At 40.7% G+C, this 19750-nt stretch overlaps 1 protein-coding gene across 1 annotated transcript; it reads left to right on the top strand.

The window, feature by feature from the left end:
- The first annotated feature begins 2870 nt into the window (after positions 1-2870).
- On the top strand, positions 2871-3959 carry LOC130039256 (casein kinase I-like). Its single transcript, XM_056131104.1, has one exon. It carries the CDS (start codon positions 2871-2873, stop codon positions 3957-3959), a length of 1089 nt encoding a protein of 362 aa, XP_055987079.1.
- Positions 3960-19750: the final 15791 nt, after the last annotated feature.

Genomic DNA, 19750 nt, shown 5'->3' with positions numbered 1-19750 from the left:
TTACATGGAAATTATTAGATCTATGTGTGGTTTTAGAGTAAGAATGAAACAGTGCTAGGACATTTTTAAAAGCAAGTTTAAGACTGAGTTAAGCAGAAAAACTAGCTACAAAGTTGTGTTGAAGACACCACAATTTTTCAATCCTTCAAGTTTTGGATCATGGGTCAATAAGCCATTTATATTCTCAAATATTTTCTGTTTCTATAGTTTTAGGATCTCTGGAATGTCATTTTAAAGATTAAAAGAAAGAAATAACAGGATAGGAAAGTTAATGAACCTTGAAAGTCTCATAGAAAGAAATATTTTAGGAATCTTTATATTTAATATCAATTTTGGCAAGAAATAAACCAATGGAGACAATTGCAAAATGCATAAGTGAAAGATTATTAAACTGTATTTTACTTTTTAACTTTTTATTTGTTTTCTCTGACCACAATGCTAATGTGGTACATTAAAATGTTATGGTTACTTCAGAATCATATTAACATTTAAATATCATGTGTGTTATATTTATTCTTAGGGGCTGGAGCAACAGCACAGCGGATAGGGCATTTGTCTTGCATGTGGCCAACATGGCTGACCCAAGTTTGATTTCTCCACCCCTCTCTGAGAGCACGGCAAGCTACTGAGATTATCTTGCCCGCATGGCAAAGTCTGGCAAGTTACCTGTGATGTATTTGATATGCCAAACACAATAACAATTGTTACAGTGGAGACATTACTGGGCCCACTCGAGTAAATCAATGAACATTTGCTCATCACAGGACAGGACAGTGACAGTGATTTATTCTTAGGCGTATTATTTATTTTCAAACTATTTATTCAAAGATATCTTTATACAATTAAAATAGATGACTTTGGGTCATCAATTCTTATTTAATATAATTTACCATTTTGAGGGATTTTTTTGCAGTTCTTAATATTTTTGCACTTACATTCTGCTTTAATCTCCAATTTATAGTGAACTAAAAGGAGATCCTTTTTATTTTTTACTTTTTGATTTTTGGGCCACACCTAGTGAGGCTCAGGGCCTTACCCTTGGCTCAGAACTCACAGATAAGGACTACACACAAGGGAAGCACCTTACCAGTTGTACTTTTTCCCGCCAAAAATAAATTCTTTATAAATTTGAGGCACCAGTGATTTTCAATTATTTTTAGATTTACAGTTAATGTTATAGTTTCATGCATACAACACTCCAACATCATACCCTTCCCCAGAAGGTTTGCTTCTCTCTGTCACTGTCTTGAGTGCTGTCTGATACCCCGACACCAGCTCTCCATCCCCACCACCACCCACTGTAAACTCAGTTCCACAGACCATTTCTCAGATTCTGTTGCTTTTGGCTATTTCTTACTCCTTTTACAATGTTTGACTAATACCTAAAAGGGTAAAAATAGTCAAAATTAGACCTCACTAATTTGATGAGGTAAAGAAAGTAAATGTGAGGGTCACATAGTATGTGGACTGGGGGCGGGGGGAAGCGTTTGCCTTGCACCCAGACAACCCTGTTCAATCTCTAGCACTCCAGGCCCAGTTCCATCCTGGCACCAAAGCCAGGGGTTGGCTCAGAGCACTACTGGTGTGGCCTCAAAAGCAAAAAAAAAAAAAAAAAGTAGATAAGGTTATCGGAAAAAAGCGAATCTTTCCCATGCAGACTCGGATTCCATTCAAAAACTAGAGAGAAAAATTATTCACAGAGAAACTAAAAATTGGTCATATTAAAATATGTTTTCAGGATTAAGATGAGCTTTTACAGTTAGATTATTTAACACAAAATTAGAGTGAATTAAAATATGTGGTTAGGGGCTGGCGGTGGCACACTGTACGCCACGGCAAAATTTCCGACCGCCATTAGACTCCATCGCTTGCCCCACTCCCTCTCTCCCTTCCCCCCCTTCTCGCCTCTGCTCTTAGTGGCCCACAAAACTATGTATTTATATATATATATATAGGGGTAGTTATTTAAATTTAAATCAGACTAAAGTAATTAGATATCTAAAAGAACTTGCCTAATCTCTGTCACCTCAAAAATTCTGAGAAAGTTTGATTCCAATGGAAACTGAACGTTCCGCGTACTTGCCTTCAGCTTTGTCTTCGAAGTAGCTCAGAGACGAAAGCCCAGCGACCTATCACCTAGCGACCGGAAGTAGAATCTACGTTCTGTGAGACGGAGCCTTGGGCACCGACAATCAGCACATGCGCAGTCAGCAGAGGGCCCCATACGCATGCGCAGTGACCAGCAGGTGCCATTACGCATGCGCACTTGTGTGAAGTGCGTGGTCTTCGACCAGTTGGACGCTCCTCGTGATGGCGACCCAAATAGGCTGGCTGTGTTCGACGACGTAGGCAAATCCTGTCCAGGTTCCAGATCAGACTTCTCACAACGAGCCCTTTGGAACAAGAACTAGTATTTCTATTTCTATTGTATCCTACTCTGTGAAGTGGCTTGCCAGGGTTGGGGGTAGAATTGTTGGCCGGACTCCCGAGTGCTGAGACACCGCCTCAGCCTAGTAACCAGGGTTCCAAAGGCAGAAGCCTTTGATATCTCTGCATACCCATTTTCTGTTCTTGAAATATGTCACAGAAGTTAGGCAGAGGCTGCTGCCCACAATCAAGTGAGAGACTCTTGTGACAGTGAGAAGAACTCTCATAAACTTCAACCTAGTGAGGGGAGCAACAAATTGAGGGCTGACTACCAAGCCACCAGTAACCAATTCCGGTTATTGAAATTCTTTGGAAAGCTGAGCATTTAAACTTCCTCCTGCCTTCCCGAGTTTACTCTGTCAAGTAGCCCCAGAGGGCTTCTTCTACCCATTTCCTAGTAACAGGTTGGCCCCGGACGCCATCTTTGTTGTGCCACAATGGCAATGGCAGCCAGCAGCACCATCAGGGAGGACTGTATTATAGGAGGGAAATATAAATTGTTACGAAAGATTGGTTCTGGCTCCTTTGGAGATGTTCACCATGCTATCAACATAACCAGTGGTGAAGAAGTGGCAGTGAAATTAGAATCTCGGACAGCCAGGCACCCCCTGTTATTATATGAAAGCAAACTCTATCGGCTTCTCCAGGGGGGTGTTGGTATTCCCCGACTCTGGTGGTACGGCCAGGATAAACAGTATAATGCACTGGTCATAGATCTTCTCGGACCCAGCTTGGAAGATCTTTTCAATCTCTGCTCAAGAAAGTTCTCAATGAAAACTATACTCATGTTAGCTGACCAGATGATCTGTAGGATTGAATATCTGCATAGCCGAAATTTTATACACAGAGACATTAAACCAGAAAACTTCCTAATGGGTGCATGCTGCCAGTGTTTCAAATGTTTAGGCACTTTTGGAGGTCAAAGGAAAAGGAGCACGATAAATTATCAGAATCAGCCTTCTGAAAAATTAAACCAGGTATTTCTGGTAGATTTTGGCTTGGCCAAGAAGTACAGAGACAACAAAACAAAGGAGCATATACCGTACAGAGAAGATAAACATCTAACTGGCACCGCCCGATATGCTAGCATTAATGCTCACCTTGGTATTGAACAAAGTCGCCGAGATGATATGGAGGCCTTAGGATATGTTTTGATATATTTTAAGAGAAGTTGCCTGCCATGGCAAGGATTAACAGGTGCCACAAGGAAACAAAAGTACGAGAAGATTTGTGAAAAGAAGTTAGCCAGTCCCATTGATGTTTTATGTAAAGGCTTTCCTGCAGAATTTTCCATGTACCTAAGCTATTGTCGTGGGCTGCAATTTGATGAAGTCCCAGATTACATGTATCTGAGGCAGCTATTTCGTGTTCTTTTCAAGAACTTGAACTATCAACATGATTATATATTTGACTGGACCATTTTAAATCATGGGCCACCACAGGCACCCCCTTCAATGTTGCAAGTGCAGCAGGAGCAACCTCCCACTGAGAAACATGTTGGCCAGACTACTGCTTACAAGAAAGATTTGTAAGCATGTATCACAACAGAATAAGCAGAGCACATAATTAGAACATACTTGTTTTTGCCTAAATCTAAAAATCTTCAAATATAAAGAGTCTGTGGATAACCATTTTCTTCTTATTAATAATAAAATTTCAGAATGAACTATCTCCACAGCACTAGTAATGCTGCATCTTTAGTTACAACTTCTAATTGTATTATTTAAGGGAAACACGGTGCCCAGTTTTCTATTGCATTATTTCAAATGGCAAAGCTATGTGGATGGTTGAGATGCACAAATTGGCAGATAAATTGCTTCTATGCAACTTTATTCTTAAAATATTTTTACTTTGAATAATATTTATTTTTGATCTCCTATGAGAAGAACTGCATGAAAAGACTTCAACCTCTGTCATGATTTTTGTAAGTGCTCAAAACATGCCTTTCTTAAAGTTCATCCATCCCTATAGTGCACAAATTGTTCACTTAAAACATTCTTTAAATGATTTGCTCTTGTTTGTAGGCCAGCTGCTCTGGTTGCAAACAAAAGGACTGAAATCGGTCCTTCAGAAAAATTGCACGAACAGTGTTTAGTTATAGTTGTGCTAGTTGCCATGCTCACACTTGTGCACTCTTAAATTTCCTCTATCCTGAATCTAATTGTCTGATTAAAGCATTCTTAAAATAGTTTCTTGTTTGTAAGCTAGTTATTAGTGACAAAACTTTAGTGACTTTCAGAGCTCTGTGAACAGTCTCCAGTAGTAAATATAATGGTTTTAAATGCTCACTATTGTGCACTCTTAAGGTGTACCTAACCCTAGAACTTGTAATTTGTTCATTTAAAGCATTGTTAAGTGGTTATATTTTTGTTAATTTAGCAGCTGATGTGGTAGGAGCAGAAAACTCCAGTACCGGATTCAGAAGAACTGTGTAAACAGTCTTTGTCCACAATGGTAATGCTTGTAAATATTCACAATTATGCATTTTCATGTTTATCTATCCCTGGGCCTGGCAGTTTGTTCTCTTAAAACATATAAAAATTGGTTTCTTGTTTATAAGCCAGTGATTCAGGGGCAACTAAAGACTCCACCACCTGCTTCAGAATAACTGCTTGAACAGTCTTCATTACAGTTGTGATGGTTGTAAATGCTCACAATTGTGCATCCTTAGTGTTCATCTATCCTTGGAGTTAAGAATGACTTCCTGTCTGCTAACTGCTGGTACGATAGCAACAGGACTCCACTGCCTACTTCAAGTAAATGTGTGACCAGTTGTCAGCCAGTTGTAATGGCTGTGAATTCTCACAGCTGTTCATCGTTAAAGGTCCATCTATCCCAGGAATTTGAAATTTGCTCACTTGAACTATTATTAAAAACAACCAAAGACTCCAGTGTCTGCTTCAGAAGAACTGCATGAACAGTTTTTAGCAATAGTTGTTATGGTTGTAAATGCTCACAATTGTAAGCTAAGATTTATCTATCTCTGCAGTTTCCAAGTTGTTGACCTAAAACTTTCTTATAGTGGTTTACTCCTTGTAAGCCTGCCTACTAAGATAGAAAACAGAGATTCCAGTGTTCAAGTACCTGAAATATTGCCTGCAAGGCTGTGTTAGAAATAACAGCATCTAAAGTGAAGGCTTAAGGTTGTCCTTAGGGATAAACATTAACTATACAATATTAGCATATTTTAAAAGCACTTTTTCAGGGAAATTTAGTTAACATTTTACAACTGAAATGTATCTTTGCTGCTTCGTGGTTTTCACAGTTTTACACCTGAGGATCACTGATACACACACAGAGCCAGCAATGGAAAACTACTGGCTAAATAAAATTAGTATAAGCATATTTATATGTATAATCTAGGTTTTGTTTTATTTTTAAATAGAAGGTTTTTTTCTTACAAACTCGCTTTATTGTCATCTATTTCTGTTAGAAAATTTCAAAGGGAAATTAAAACAATGTTCTTTTAGTTCATATGAATCAGAATTATGCCTGTTTAAACAGATGACAGGCTATTTGTTACGTGATTTTCTGAGATTATTTTAGGATATTTAGAATATTTGGAATATTTGGTGTTACATCTTTTCCTCAGTGTTTTAATTTTTTGAAGGGTAAAGAAATTCTTTTATTTTTTAAATGAATAAATAGGCATAGTATCTAGAAATTCAGCTCCGTAGACTTAGCATTGTAATCCCAGGCATAGCACACTGATAGAGTAATTCTGGCTAAGAATGAAAGCTTTAAGGGATTTGGTTACAAACTTTTTTTTAATTCCTTGCTTATTGAGTAGATTATTACCTTATCCCTGGAAAACATCACATCGCGTTAGCCTCACCCCACCATTTCTTCAGCTGTGCTTCTACTCTCAATTTTCAATTTTAAATATGCTTTCTTTTTCTAATTCAAGACAATGAAAAGTGTGCTACTAATAATTTTCTAAGTTGTGTGATTTTTTAATGTATAGCATATCAAGATACACTGAAAGAATATCCGTGTGAAAATGCTGCCTATTGAGTAAATAGAAGCATTTATAAAATAATCTTAAAACTATGATGTGTTTGGTAAGATTTAAGTAAAAATTAGCAAAAATAATTCCATGTGATTTATTTCTGAAAATTTTTATTGGAAGTAATATGATTGCAATATAGATATTTCAGGTGTTCAACTTGAAAATCAGCAAGTTACTTACTAAAGGCCAAGCCTCTCCATGCATCCTTTGTTCTCTTTCACACAGTTCACTCACCTCTCTTCCCCCTTTCTTCTGGGAACCCTTAAATGATCTTATTGACTAAAAAAACGTTTTTTGTGTTTTTTTGTATCCATTTGTTTGCTTTATCCACTTTTTTGTTTCTCTATAAACATAGCTAAGTGAAACAAAAAAAAATAATTCCATGATTCCCACAATTTCTCAATGTTAGAATTACCATACTGCCAAAAAATCTTAATGAATATTATTTTGATGTAAGCATATTTTTAAAGTGTGCATGTACCTATATCAGTTATGACATTTGAATAACGAACCTTTAATATACCTTTACCATGTAATATATTTTTACATTAATAAGTTCCAGTGGAGCTTCAATTATAAATCACTTTCTAAGAAGGCAAATATTTAAAGTATTGATTAGTAAAAGAATTATCCCAGCTCCACAACTCAGCCCTATTGTGAGTATATTAGTTGAATAGGCAATTTAACAATACTGTCAAGAGATATCTAATGTATGCCTTTCATCACACTGGTTATCATTTCACTGTGGAGTATAACTTGATTTCATTTATATTAACAAAATTAACTATGAAATTTTAAAATCCTCCTAAATGGTAAATTGAATGACTGTGAATGTGTTTCAGATACTTTTTATGTATTCTCAAATATTAAAAAGTGAATGCTGATGAATTTGATGGGGAAGTTGGTAAATGGCAGTAGCAGGTGGCCTGCAGCTTGTTTTCTACTTTTGGGGGTAGCTATTTGTACTTCTTTATAAAATGCTAATAAATATTTAACTTCTAATGTGTTCATTTCTTTTTTCCTGGTGATATTTAAAGATGTATATAGTGGACACCACTGGGAATGCAGAAGTGAAAAAAATAAAGCTTTTTGTTCAGTCCTCTAGGAAAAGACCTTGACATGAGAATTCCTATACAGGTGATTTTAAAGGACATGCACGTAATTGTACTTGGAGAAATAGTGGGAAGTGGAGGGGGTTAATGGGGAAAGAGTTGTTGCCAATATGGATTTGATCTCAGGCAAATCTAAGTAGAGAGTATGTGGGGCCTGATACAACGTGAAAGCGCCAGGGAATACTATTTTTTCAGTGTTGTCCCTCTCACCCACAACCTCTTCACAGGAAAAGGAAACTTACATTCTAAATGAGGGAAGTTTGAAGGGATTAAAGGCTTCTGCCAAGTTGAACTGGAACAGAGAGTGATTTTTTTTCAGTCACTGGTAGCTAAGAAAAAACCATTTAGTATGTCCTTCCAAATACTATATATTGAGAGGTTTATCAACAAACATGCACCCAGACAGATCCAGATAGAATACTAAAATCTTCACCTTTAGGCACAATCAGCTGCTAAATGTAGAATTGTGCCCCTTTTCTGAAATAGAAATATAATAAGAGTTACAGAAAACAGGACATAGAACTTTAATGGAGTAATAGAGCAGTCGCAAAGAATTTCTAGAAACAATAAGTGGCATAATAAATGAAATGGGTCTTAAATATTAAGTAAATTTTGGGAGAAGCATGCTGAAAGTAGACTATAGACCAAACATGATTGCCACTCAATGCCTCTTTTGCAAACCACAACACCCAAAAGTAGAGAGAGAACAGAGGGGAATGCCCTGCCACAGAGGCAGGGTGGGATGCGGGGATGGGAGTGGGAGGGATACTGGGATCCGTGGTGGTGGGAAATGGGCACTGGTGGAGGGATGGGTGTTTGATCACTATATAATTGAAACCCAAGCACAAAATTTATAAGTCTACATCTGTACCTCATGGTGTCTCACTAATAAAAAAAATATTAAGTCAATTGTCATATGGGTGGGAAGAATCTTCAGTATTAAGACCAGTATTTTTGATAACAATAATAATTAGAAAAGAAATATTATAGGCTATATCTGAAGGAAAATTAGATTTGTTCAGCTTCATCAAAGCACAATGTCTGGCTACATGATAACAAAGCAGGAGAGGATCAAGGAGATCCTTGAAACTGGGATCAAACATATACCTATAAAAATAGCAGGCACTGGGAGGAAGGCATTGAAGAGTTGATTACAAAAGTGGTAAATGATAACTCCCAGATATAATTTTGAAATCTTGGGGAATGTCTTCTTTAGTAAAAATCTGTCTGAGAATTCTTAGCAATTGTAAATTTTATTTTCTTCACTTTCAATTTAGGAGATATAGATTTCACATAACATAGATTCCTACTATAGATATTTCTGGTGAAATTATACAAAAAGAAAATCCCTAAAATTTGCTTTCAATTATTAGAAGTTCTTTTCAAATTGGTGAATCTCTTTGTCTTCTAAACAGAATCACCCATATTAACCTAAATAAGCAGAAACTATGTTGCTGGGGAAAACTATAGAACAGGCGTGGTCTTTTGATTTTCAGTTCTTTTATTGATAGGGGTGCTTATATGAAGCAGGGCTTGAAATTTTTCCACTTGGTTCACTTTTTCATTAAAGAAAACTTTACATGGAACTGGGTGTATACTATATTAAACAGACATAAAAGCCAAACACTGATAAATACTAAAGAAATTATTTTTAAATGGCCCTAACATTCTGTAATACAATCCCCTATGGTAACTCCATATGGCATTCTAAGGAGACTGGATTATATAAAGTGGCTGTTCACTGCTATTTTTGTTTTTTGTTTATTTGGGGGCCACACCCATAAGCACTCAGGGCTAACTTCTATGCTCAGGGATCACACCTGGTGGGACTTAAGGGATGACGTGGGGTGCTGGGATTGAATTTGGGTCATCTGTGTGCAAGGCAAGTACCCTACCTACCCCTTCAGCCCTATGCTATTTTAACTGACAATTGAACAGCTTAAACTTTCACAGAATATGCATAGCAGATCATTCATTCCTTATTACCCAAAAGGAAAAAAAAAAAACTTCATTTACTAATGTACTAAGAACAGAAGTAACTTTCATTCAGACTTTGGGATTTTGTTTTGGATTTGAGTATTTGATGGTATTTTGTGGCTGAGGGTTCTCACAAGTGATCATCAGGAGTCCTGGGGGCCACTACCAGTCATTTTCAGACAAATTGTCCTTCAGTTCAATGTTAGATTCCAAGGAAATGGTACTGCTGGAGCCATGTACTACTGCTCAGGTCCTATCATGCCAAGTATTACCCAAATCACTGGTTAATTTGGAAGCTACCAGAGTTGCATTGAGAGATGTTCATGACACCATGTGGTACCAGGGATTGAAGTGGGGTTGGTCACATACCAGACATGCGCCTTAAGCCCTGCACTAGCTCTCCAGCCCTGGTTCTGTTCTGTTTTTTTGTTTGTTTTTCTGCTGAGGATCCAACCCTAGTCTCACACGTGCAAAGCATGTACTGTGCAGCTGAACCAAAATTCTTTGCCTCAATGAGGCTTTGATAAGGTGTGGGGTGTTGCAGGGTACAACTGGGGGAAAGGCTGCGGTAGAGGGTGAGCCCCTGAGACTTGGCCCAAGTGGAAGAGCGGTAGGGGGCACCTCCCGCAGAAGGGCCCCCTTGGATTTCTTGCAGCTACTCCACCCTCTCTCCGCAGACAGATGGCTGCAACAACACCCATTTTCTTTGTCTAATGTCAGGGATCATAGATTAAGCTAATTGCCAGTTAACCAGGGAGAACAAGGAACCAGAACACCCTGTTTGACTGTTTGTGGGCTTCTGTGGGAATTTTCCCAGAAGGTGTTCAACCATTGTTCCCTTTTTTCTCTTAAGGTAATTGCAATAAAGCGGGTCTTCTCCCTGTAGGGGCTCTTGGAGCACATGTGTTGTCTTTGTTATAAGGCTCCACGTACTCATCCTCCTTCTAGAAGCTGTCCTCCTTCCCTGTCTGGTGAACAATGGATGGGTTTAGGCGGACTTCCTGTGGCCAGCTCTTAAGCCAGTCTCGTGGATCCAGCACGTCAGAGCAACATCTGGAACCCAACACGGAGACCACGAAGACCTAGGAGGGTAATCAGGTGTGATTGGGTGAGCAGAACGCCAGGATCACTGATGTTGGACGACTCCCCATGGCCCCAGGCCTTTCTGAGCGGCCACCTGTTGTCTGTGTTCCCCCTGATTGGATTGTCGCTGTGAGTATGTTTGGCAGGTTCAATGGCAAAGAGCTAAGGACTCTGAGTAGGCTCTAATCCATGGTTCTGTGGAAACTGTAAAGACTGAAGTTGATTTGGCCTACCTTGGCAGGTCAACCAGTCAGGGAAGAACAGACTGACAGTGGGGGTCACATGCCAAGGGAGGAAGGGCAGTGCAGCAACCCAAGTTTCTTGAGGGTAATGATTATCAATTTGGCTAGGAAAGCCATACAGGAGTAAGGCAAACCTGGGGTGATGCCTGTGCAACCATTGAAAGTCTGAAAGAGAGAGAGGGGAAGAATATTGTGTGGCTCCTGACCAAATAGTTGGAGGGAAAGAGTGCAGCCCTCTTAGATCATGATAGCCAATGTGTCATCATTTTCACAGATGTGAAGCCATTTAGGACATCCTGGGGCTGATAGAGGGTGCCCATGAATGAAGGGCTAGTGTAAAGATGAGGAACAGTGGTGCTGTGGGTTCAAACCAAGCCAATGTCAGATCCTGCAGGGAGGCACTGACAGCTTTAAGTGCTGCCCTTGCACAGGAAGTTAGGGACTGTCATGAATTGGGGAACTTGTTTCCTCTGCAAAGGTCAAATGGGGTAGGTAATGTGTTGGCAAAACTGGACGGCTACTTACAAAAAATGGGCTCAGATCTCTCCCTAACACCATGTACAAAAGGAAGATCAAAATGGATTAAAGACCTCAACATCAGACTGGAATCCATAAGATACATTGAAGACAAAGTTGGCAAAACCCTCCATGACATTGAAGCTAATGGTATCTTCAAAGATGTCACACCACTGGCCAGGCAAGTGAAAAAAGAGATAGACAAATGGGACTATCTTAAATTAAGAAGCTTCTGCACCTCAAAAGAAACAGTGAACAAAATACAAAAACAGTCTACATAGTGGGAAAGGATATTCGCCCAATACCCATCTGACACGGGGTTGATATCAAGGATATACAAAGTACTGGTTGAACTCAACAAGAAGAAAACATTCAACCCCATCAAAAATGGGGGGACAAATTGAACAGAAAGTTTCTCAAAGAAATCCTAATGGTTAAAAGGCACATGAGAAAATGCTCTACATCATTGATCATCAGAGAGATGCAGATAAAAACAACAATGAGATATCATTTCACACCACAGAGAGTGGCCCACATCCAAAAGAACAAAAGCAACCGTTGTTGGTGCGGATGTGGTGAGAAAGGGACCCTCCTTCATTGCTGGTGGGAATGCTGAATGGTTCAGCCCTTTTGGAAAACAGTATGGACGATTCTCCAAAAATTAGAAATTGAGCTCTCCTTTGACCCAGCAATACCACTCCTGGGAATATATCCCAGAGAGGCCAAAAAGTGTAGTTGGAGTGACATCTGCACTTGTTTGTTCATTGCAGCACTGTTTACAATAGCTAGAATCTGGAAAAAAACTGAGTGCCCGAGAACAGATGACTGGTTAAAGAAACTTTGGTGCATCTACACAATGGAGTAATATGTAGCTGTTAGAAAAGATGAAGTCATGAAATTTACATACAAATGGTACTACATGGAAAGTATCATGCTAAGCGAAATGAGTTAGAAAGAGAGGGACAGACATAGAATGATTGCATTCATCTGGGGAACATAAAGTAACAAAATAGGAGACTAACACCCAAGAATAGCTGAGATAGGTATCAGGAGGTTTACTCCATGGCTTGGAGGCTGCACACGCTAGGGGAAAAGACAGCTCAGATAGAGAAGGGAGCACCAAATAAAGGGTGTTGGGAGGATCCTCCCAGGATGGGAGATGCATGCTGAAAGTAGACTATAGACCGAATATGATTGCCACTCAATTCCTCTTTTGAAAACCAAAACACCCAAAGGGAGAGAGAGAACAAAAGGGAATGCCCTGTCACAGAGGCAGGGTGGGATGGGGGTATGGGGGATGGGAGAGATACTGGGATCAGTGGTGGTGGAGAATGGGCCCTGGTGGAGGGATGTGTACTCGATCATTGTATAACTGAAACCCAAGCACAAAATTTTGTAAGTTTACAACTCTACCTCATGGTGTTTCACTAATAATTTTTTTTTAAAAAAGTGGTACTTAACGGACTGGTCAGAAGGTGTAAGCAAGGGTGGAGCGAATTAAGATTTCCTTAGAAATTCTGTAGACAGGCAGGGTCAATTCAGGTGGAAGAATCAACCTGGGCTTAAGGAGATGAACAGATATAAGGGTAATTTTTGTCCCCAGGAATTGGATGGGAGGAATCAGCTGGATCTTATTGGGCGACACAATAAGTCTGACAGTGGCCAAGATGGAGTTAAGGGAGGAGCAGGCCTTTTGCAGGCGGTGGAAGTCAGTGGAGCCCTCAAGAAGGACATCATCCATGTAATGGTAAATGCTAAAATCTGGCCCCAAGGCATCCATAATAACAAAGTTCACCACCTCTTGGCAAATTTTCAGACTGTTTTCCATTGCTTGGGGCAGAACAATTCAATAAAAGTTCTGGAAAGGACACGGTGGGAGGGGTGGTGATTCAACATGGGGAGGGTTAAGGCAAAATGCTGACAATATTATGAATGCCAAAGAATAGGGGGAAAGCAATCCTGAATATCGTGGGCAATAAGGGGAATCCACTGAGGTATGACAGAGGCCAGTGGGAGGCCCCCAAACAACACCCTTCTTCCATTAGGTCATCTAAAACCCAAGCAGCACCACTGGGGGCCTGATTCTGTAGGTCATCTTAATAGCATTCATCTCTATAATAGGCTTCCCATTGTAAAATGAGGGGGCCCAAGAGGGCATCCCTCCAATTCTGTGGAGTACTGAAACAACTTTGGAGAAGGGGATTGGGCAGTGGCTTCCAGAGGGAGCGACTCAGGTTCTGAAATAGTCTTCCCGACAGGGCGACCAGCACCTCAACGATTGCAGAAAACTGGAGGAGAGACTTTCCTTCCTGTGGCTCCGCTGTTTGGGTGAGAACAGCTGCTCTTTCCCGTAAAGAGACTTCAACAAGATGAACTGCTGTGACCTGTGGGGTGACAGCAATAACGGTGTCCCCAAAAGTCTCAGCTTAGTTCCAGGAAAGGTGGAAACAGCGGGTGGTAAGGAGGCCCCTGAGACAGGCCAGTTGGGCATCCTTAAAAGAGGAAGAAGACCCACCTACGGTGACTATACAGAGGGATATCATGAGACACTTAAAATGGGAGGAAGGGCTACTCTCAGATGCTCTTTAGGCAAGATCCCTCACAGAGTCTTAAGACCTACAATTACTTTTCCACCTACAGGGGTGGAGTCCCTCACCTTTTTTCCATCTCCTTCCCAAGAATTTCCCTCAATACAAGGATATATAAGCCATATTGTTGGTACAAGATGAAGTGATCAGACCCGTTAATGTGTTTTACTGATATTGTTTATGTTGTTAATTTACTTTACTTCTGTGACTTGCTTGTTACCATATTTGGCTAGATGACAACTGCCTTTCCCCTCTTTTTACTGGGGGGGCCTCACCTCTTGAGGCTCATGCCTGTATGATTTATGTTCAACATACTAGGGTTCACAGACCCCTCCCTGGATCTTTGTCGAAGTGCAATACCATGGCTGATCACCTTGCCTCGACCAGATCAGCACAAGAGTTTTATAGTCTAGCTCATGTAAATCTCAAAGGCCTTCGGTCCCCTTTAACTACTGTCCCTGTTGCCCATCACATTTTCCATACCTATTCCTTTTGTCAGCGTTGGTGGTGTCAGTGTCCTTGTCAACACGAACTTGGCAATAAACATTGATTCATTCGAATGCCTGACAACCCAAATCAGACGATTACACTTGAATAGATGTGTCTCACTGCCGGCAGTTTCTATCTTCATTATCTACGCACCAACATACAATTATGATGAAGAAGAAATTGAGAAGTTCTACATGGAACTGGAGATGTTCTATAAAAAAGACTACACCTTCTACAAGATCATTGTCCATGATTTTAATGCCCAGATAGGAATGATAAGATCAGCCAAAGAACTCCACATAGGCAACTATGGCCTAGAATGGAATGAACAGGGTGAGAGACTGTCTGAGTTCATCATGTCAACCAAGACCATCCATGGTAACTCACAGTTCCAGTAGGCCAAATCTAAACGTTGGACATGGGAGTCTCCCGGTGGATGATTCCACAATGAAATTGACCACATCATATTCAATCGATGATTTTGCCTGATGTCGCTGTTGTCCCAAAATTCCAAATGGGATCAGACCACCATCTCCTTTGTGAAAAATTCTACTTCATGGAGCGGGGAGAAAGGGCTGCAAAGTTTAAGAAGAGAACTCCCAGAATGACCACCAACTGGGAGCTCTTTGGCACTATTGCAGCAACATGGGAAGATGCCGTCATTGAAAACATTGATGAGGAATACGATCAACTGGTTCAGCACCTCCAAGATTGTGCGAAGAATACCAAGAGAGAGACAGCCACAAAAAGATGCCTGTCTTTGAAAACTTTCGAGCTCATTCACCAACCTGGCTTGGTGCAAGCCTCAGGCAACTGCAAACAAACATCCGAGCTTGCAAAGCAGCCCAGAGAAGCAATAAAGGAAGACCTCAAAGAGAGAAGAGCAGCAGTGCTGGCAGATATGGCAGAAGCTGAGAAAAGCATTCACAATGCCCGCCTGTCCTTTGCCAACTACAAACCAAGATGACAGCCCTCTGACGTCCTGATGGATCTATCACATCTTCCAGAAGGGCAATGGAGAAGATTATCCATGACTTCTACTCGGATCTCCTTTATAGCCATGTCTACCTGCCCACATACCAAATTCCGCAGGATGGATATGCCGTTCCCAAAGTTCTCCCATCTGAAATCCAACATGCTATTTCATCAGTAAAAGAAGCGAACAGCATCTGGCCCAGACAAAGTCAGACCCGAACTCCTGAAGAACCTGCCGTCAGTACTCATCAATACACTGGCTCGGCTCTTCACACGCTACCTGTCTGAATGCAAGGTTCCATCCCAATGGAAAACCAGCAGGACTGTACTACTGTACAAGAAGGGAGACAGCCATGACATTGGCAACTATTGCCCATTCTGCATGTTTTCTGTCCTCTACAAGCTGTTCACGCAAGTCATCCTGAATAGGATTGGCAGAACACAAGATGAAGGACAACCATGCGAGCAAGCTGGATTCCGCAAAGGATTCAGCATCAGCAACCATATCCACACGATATCCAAGCTCATTGAGGTTTCTTGGGAGTTCAAGATGCTGCTATGTGTAATGCTCATTGATTTAAAGAAGGCTTTTGATTCTGTTGAGACAGAAGCAGTCATCGAGGCCCTAACCAAACAGGGCGTTCAAACTCAATGCATCAGGATCCTCTGTGAGCTGTTTTGCAGATTCACTACCAGGATCTCACCATTCTACAGGGAGGTGATCATTGACGTCAAGAGAGGGGTTCAGCAGGGTGATACCCTTTCACTGAAACTCTTCAGTGCCACCCTCGAGAACATCATGCGACAACTGGAATGGCAAGGAATGGGAGTGAAGTTAGACGATTGGCAACTACACCACCTCCGCTTCACTGATGACATCATTCTAGTAACACCAAACCTTAGCCAAGTACCACAAATGCTGGCCAACTTCGACTGTGAGTGTAGAAATGTCAGACTACAACTGAATCTCACAGACAGTGTTTATGAGAAAGGGTCTTGTTCCTAATGTTTCATTCACTCTCAACGGGATGAACATCTCAGAATGCAACAGTTATGTGTACCTAGGTTGAGAAGTCAACATGACGAATGACCTGGCACCCAAGTTGCGCAGAACGAATAGAGCAGCTTGGAATGCCTTCAAAAGTGTTGAAGAAATACATAAGAGGACAAGGAACCTCTGGCTCCAGGCACATCTCTTCTATTCCACTGTTCGTGCTGCATTAACATACGCCTCAGAAACCTGGGCCCTACGAAAACAGGATGGTCTCCCACAGAGGAATTGAAAGAGCTATGCTTGGAGTATCATGCTTCATTCAAATGAGAGAAAGAATCAGGAATTCCGACCTCTGTCGATGTCTCATTTGCCAAGGTGTCGAAAATCAGATGGGATGGACATGTAATGAGATTTGGAGATGACCGCTGGACTAGAGCCATTACTGACTGGATTCCACAGACGTCAAAAGGTCCTATAAGATGGTCAGACTTTTTCGTCAAGACTCTGAATGAACAGTTTGAGTCTGTTCTGTTCCTAGAATGAGCAGACACCTTTGCACTACAATAGTATGTGACAGAGACGAATGAAGATGTTGCTGGTGCCCGCTCAAGCAAATCGGTGAGTAACCGATGTCAAGTGATCCAATGATCAAGTGATTCCTCTTGTAAGGACTTTATAATTACCTCAGGGCTTCAAGGCCTGGTAGTGAATACCAGAGGTCTCAAACCAAATGCCTTCTCTCAGGTTGAGGTCACCCATATATCAGAATTTGGCTGCCAAAAGTATGTTTTTGTTACAATTGACACATTTTCCAAATTTATATGGAATATAGCCCAGGCTGTCTAAAGGGCATGTCATTTGATTCATCACATGATAGCCTATAAGACTATCATGGATCTTCTCCTCAGCCTAAAAATAGATAATAGCTCTGCTTTTATTAGTTCCTACTTCAGAAATTTTTGTGTTCAGTGGAAAATATAACACGCCACTGGCATCTTATATAATTCCCAAGGAAGGCCTTGGTGGATGCCCATCACACTTTGAAAGCCTATTTGAAAAAACAAAGGGGGAAGCATACGCCCCCAACATCAGGCTGTTCTTAGCCCTCTCCAACCTTAATCTTTTGTTATATTTAAAAAATTTTTATTAACCTCCCCCCGTTCCAATCCTCCCCATTATGGTACATTGGAAGGACCCTCTTAATGGCACTGTTGATGACAGGGAGAGGCTCTGTTTTTGCTTTGTGGCAGAACAGTCCAAAGCCTGTGTCGATTCCAGGAAGACATGTCCCTGCCAACTGCCAAGATGACTTGTCTGCTCCTGAGAGACATCACAGAATCTAACCACCCTAGGTCTCTCAGCTGGAGCCTTAATTCACGGAGTCCAAAGTGGCAGAATACTTTGCCAGGCAGCTATGGCAAGCCATTGGTTCCACCACCGAGAGCTGGCAGCACTCCAGTGCCAGATTACCTCCCTTGACATTGTGACTCTCCAAAACTGAAGGACACTGGACTTACTAACAGCAAACAAGAGGGATATCTGTATGTTTCTCTGAAAACAATGCCGTTTATTAATTAATCTAGGGTGGACGCCCATGGCCGGATCTTCGGCCGGTCCCATGGACCCCGCATGTCAGAGCGACAATAGAAAACCAAAGAGGAAAAATGTTGCCAAAAACTGATGACAGTCAATTTACTATAGAGTTTCTCTTACAGGAATCAAGCACTGTAGCACTGTCCCCTTGTTGTTCATCGATTTGCTCAAATAGGCACCAGTAAGATCTCCATTGTGAGACTTGTTGTTACTGTTTTTGGGGTATAGAATATGCCACACTGAGCTTACCAGGCTCTGCCGTGTAGATGGGATACTTTCGGTAGCTTGCCGGGCTCTCCAAGAGGGATGGAGGAATTGAACCCGGGTCAGCCACATGCAAGGCAAACGCCCTACCTACTGTGCTGTCGCTCCAGCCCACAGGAATCATAATAAAAATAAATGCAACCTGGGGACAGAGCAATAGTACAGTGTGTAGGACACTTGTTTTTCATATCAAGTTGATGGCAACCCGGGTTCGATCCCCTGTGCCCCATATAGTCACCAAATCCCCTGCCAGAAGTGATACCTGAGAGCAGAGCCAGGAGTACACCCTAAGAACAGAGGGTATGGTTTTAAAAAAAACCCATAAAAACAATAAATGAAAAAAAAAATAAAATGCCAGTTTATAACCAAGGGGAGTTTAAAAGGTTTCAGATCATCCTACTGAATGAGCAAGTATAGGGTCTCAGCATGATATTAACTTTCTTGAGGACAAATAATGAAATTTTTATGGAGCACTTACTGTGTGCAAGGCAACAATATATAAAAGATATACCCTATTTATTTTACATAGACACCAAATTTATAAAAAACATGTTAAAATAGAGTTTCTGGAATCTAGTGTTTCAATTCTAATTGACTACTAGTACCCACATCCCTCCTCCAATGACCCCAGCTTTCCTCCTACTCACCAACTTGTCTCCTTGGCAGGTACATTTCTAAGTTAATTATAGTAGTCTGGGTCACATGTTTCAAGTAATTTTGACTCTAGTGATAGCTACCTAGCCTTACCCAAGGCCCTGTGTTATACCCAGATAGCCTATTCTTGATTTCCTGTCCCTACCCATTTCACTCCTTCCTTAGCATTCTTGTTTATGTCACCTAGAGATAATGATTTACCTACTTTTGAAAGCTTTCATTTCCTTGACATGCTATTCTATATACCACAGATTAGTGACTAGTGAAAAACATCTGGTATTTATTTTTAAGAGTCAGGAAAACAGGAAAATTCAAGACCAGAAATCTTATATTAAATGCAGAATTCCAACCTTGTTATTACCTCCCTTAAGGATCAGTGATAAGATATTGCTATAAACTTTTGAAACCCTACCCCCTAAAGCATAGGTTAAAATACTAATTTCTAATGTAATAGTACCAATAATAGTATTATAGTAGGTGATTAGAACTGTGATTTTCAGCCCCTTTATGCCTGTGAACCAGCATGGATTCACAGACCAATAGTTGAAAGTCACTGGGTTAAAAGATGATGCACCCCCCCATATATAGATTAATGACCCAGTAAAAGAGATATAGGAGAGTTCCCTTACCTATTCTGTCTGTGAACACAGAAAAAGATTGCGATGCATGAACCAGGAAGTGGGTTTTCGTCAGATATTCTATTTCTTTGCATCTGGATCTTTAAAAAAGTCCATGTTCTAGGACTGTGAAAAATGTTTCTATGGTTTGCAACACATTTAATATTGTTTTTTTAAACCATAGCAAACATAACAATCTAAAAAGTTGGT

The sequence above is a fragment of the Sorex fumeus genome, unplaced genomic scaffold (genome assembly GCF_029834395.1).
Source record: "Sorex fumeus unplaced genomic scaffold, SorFum_2.1 ptg000086l, whole genome shotgun sequence".
In the NCBI taxonomy this organism is placed as follows: Eukaryota; Metazoa; Chordata; class Mammalia; order Eulipotyphla; family Soricidae; genus Sorex; species Sorex fumeus.
The sequence above is the reverse complement of the archived record's forward strand: the minus strand, read 5'-3'. Positions and strand labels throughout refer to the sequence as shown.